Source organism: Cyprinodon variegatus, unplaced genomic scaffold (assembly GCF_000732505.1).
Source record: "Cyprinodon variegatus isolate N-32 unplaced genomic scaffold, C_variegatus-1.0 Scaffold225, whole genome shotgun sequence".
Classification (NCBI taxonomy): domain Eukaryota; kingdom Metazoa; phylum Chordata; class Actinopteri; order Cyprinodontiformes; family Cyprinodontidae; genus Cyprinodon; species Cyprinodon variegatus.
The window spans coordinates 298,755-300,037 of record NW_015150678.1 but is presented as its reverse complement, the minus strand read 5'-3'; the positions used below and the strand labels follow the sequence as shown (position 1 = coordinate 300,037).

Here is a 1,283-nt window from a genome sequence, read left to right as displayed (position 1 = left end):
AACAAAATTCAATGTTTTATTAAGATTACAAAAATAAATCGTAATAAAAATAATCCTATTTATGATGTTTTAAAAATTAAGACCTACGAAAGACTGATTTAAGACATTTTAATACCAATAAGGCCTTAGTTTTATTTTGAAGAATTCAATGCCTTTTAAGACTTTTTAAGGACCTACGGGAACCCTGTATGGGAAGAAGTATGTCTTGTCTACAAGCACCCCTTACTCAAGCATTGTGTGACCTTGCAAGTGAAAGAGTAAAAGACATTTTTCAGTGAGTAAATAGCATAAATCAATATATGAAATAAGATAAATCTAAATTTTATGACCGCTGTACCTTCGTCGAAACGCCTCCAGGTGAGTTTTGAGCATGAGAAGGCCCCTCTCAATGCTGGTCAGGCTGGAGTGGGCATCCTTTTCAATGTTGGCTGAGGCCAGCAGGAGGCTCTCCATACACTTCCTGATGAACTCCTGCTCCTTCTCCAATCCCGTTTTACCAGCTGCAGACACAGAGATGCAGAATGTTAAAAGATTAGCTTCAAAATTATCTAGAGAGAAACATTAAAACACTTTTTAACGAGTGATAAAAGTTGAAAATAAATTTTGGGCAAAAACAGATTTGAAGAAGTCTTTGTTAGAGTGCTGTGTGACGGCAACATAAAGAGCTGACTGACCGTTGATGTAGTAGGAGTTGATATACTGGATGGCGGCACGGGAGATGTCAGCAGACTGAGCTCTGAGGGCGATCCCCCACAGCTGGTCCATCCCACACAGCTGCAAAAAAATAAAAACGCCTGGCGATCAGCATCACTGGAGCCCAAACGGGAACTTCCAGGCTCACCGTTCGTTACCTCGCAGCTGGAGGCGCTGTCCAGGGTGCTGGTGGCGAGGCGAGCCAGGTTACAGAGGTGCTGAAAGAGGTTGAGGCCCGTCATGCTGATGGTTTCTGGTTTCAGCTGAGGCATCTGGGGACACAGTTCCAGCCATACATCAGGACAAACTGAAAAGCTTTCTGTTTTTTCAGCCTTTTACTAAAACCTGTTTGGAGTAAAGCTTAAAATTCTGCGAGAGCGTGCAGAGCAGAGAAAACCTAATCCTAACTGAGTTTTCTTTTTTTTTTTATTCTTTATTTCGAACATGCAAGAGAAAATCAAAAAAACAATAAAACAATGTTTCAAAACATCGGAGAGAAAAACAACAAACAAAGTACCCTTCTTTCCTAAATAAATATACCTCTATTACATGTGCGAAAAGGAGTAGGAAGAAGTAAAACTTATGTGCTC

General features: G+C 40.5%; 1 protein-coding gene across 3 annotated transcripts in view; it reads right to left on the bottom strand.

The window, feature by feature from the left end:
• usp34 (ubiquitin specific peptidase 34) overlaps positions 1-1,283 on the bottom strand; it is a 91,825-nt gene that overhangs the window by 48,905 nt on the left and 41,637 nt on the right. For all 3 annotated transcript variants that reach the window (XM_015380951.1, XM_015380952.1, XM_015380954.1), the window contains exons 22-24: positions 852-965; positions 675-774; positions 338-500 (exon numbers count right to left, since the gene is read on the bottom strand). In XM_015380951.1, the coding sequence (XP_015236437.1) occupies positions 338-500; positions 675-774; positions 852-965 (377 nt within the window). The remainder of the gene's footprint in view (positions 1-337; positions 501-674; positions 775-851; positions 966-1,283) is intronic.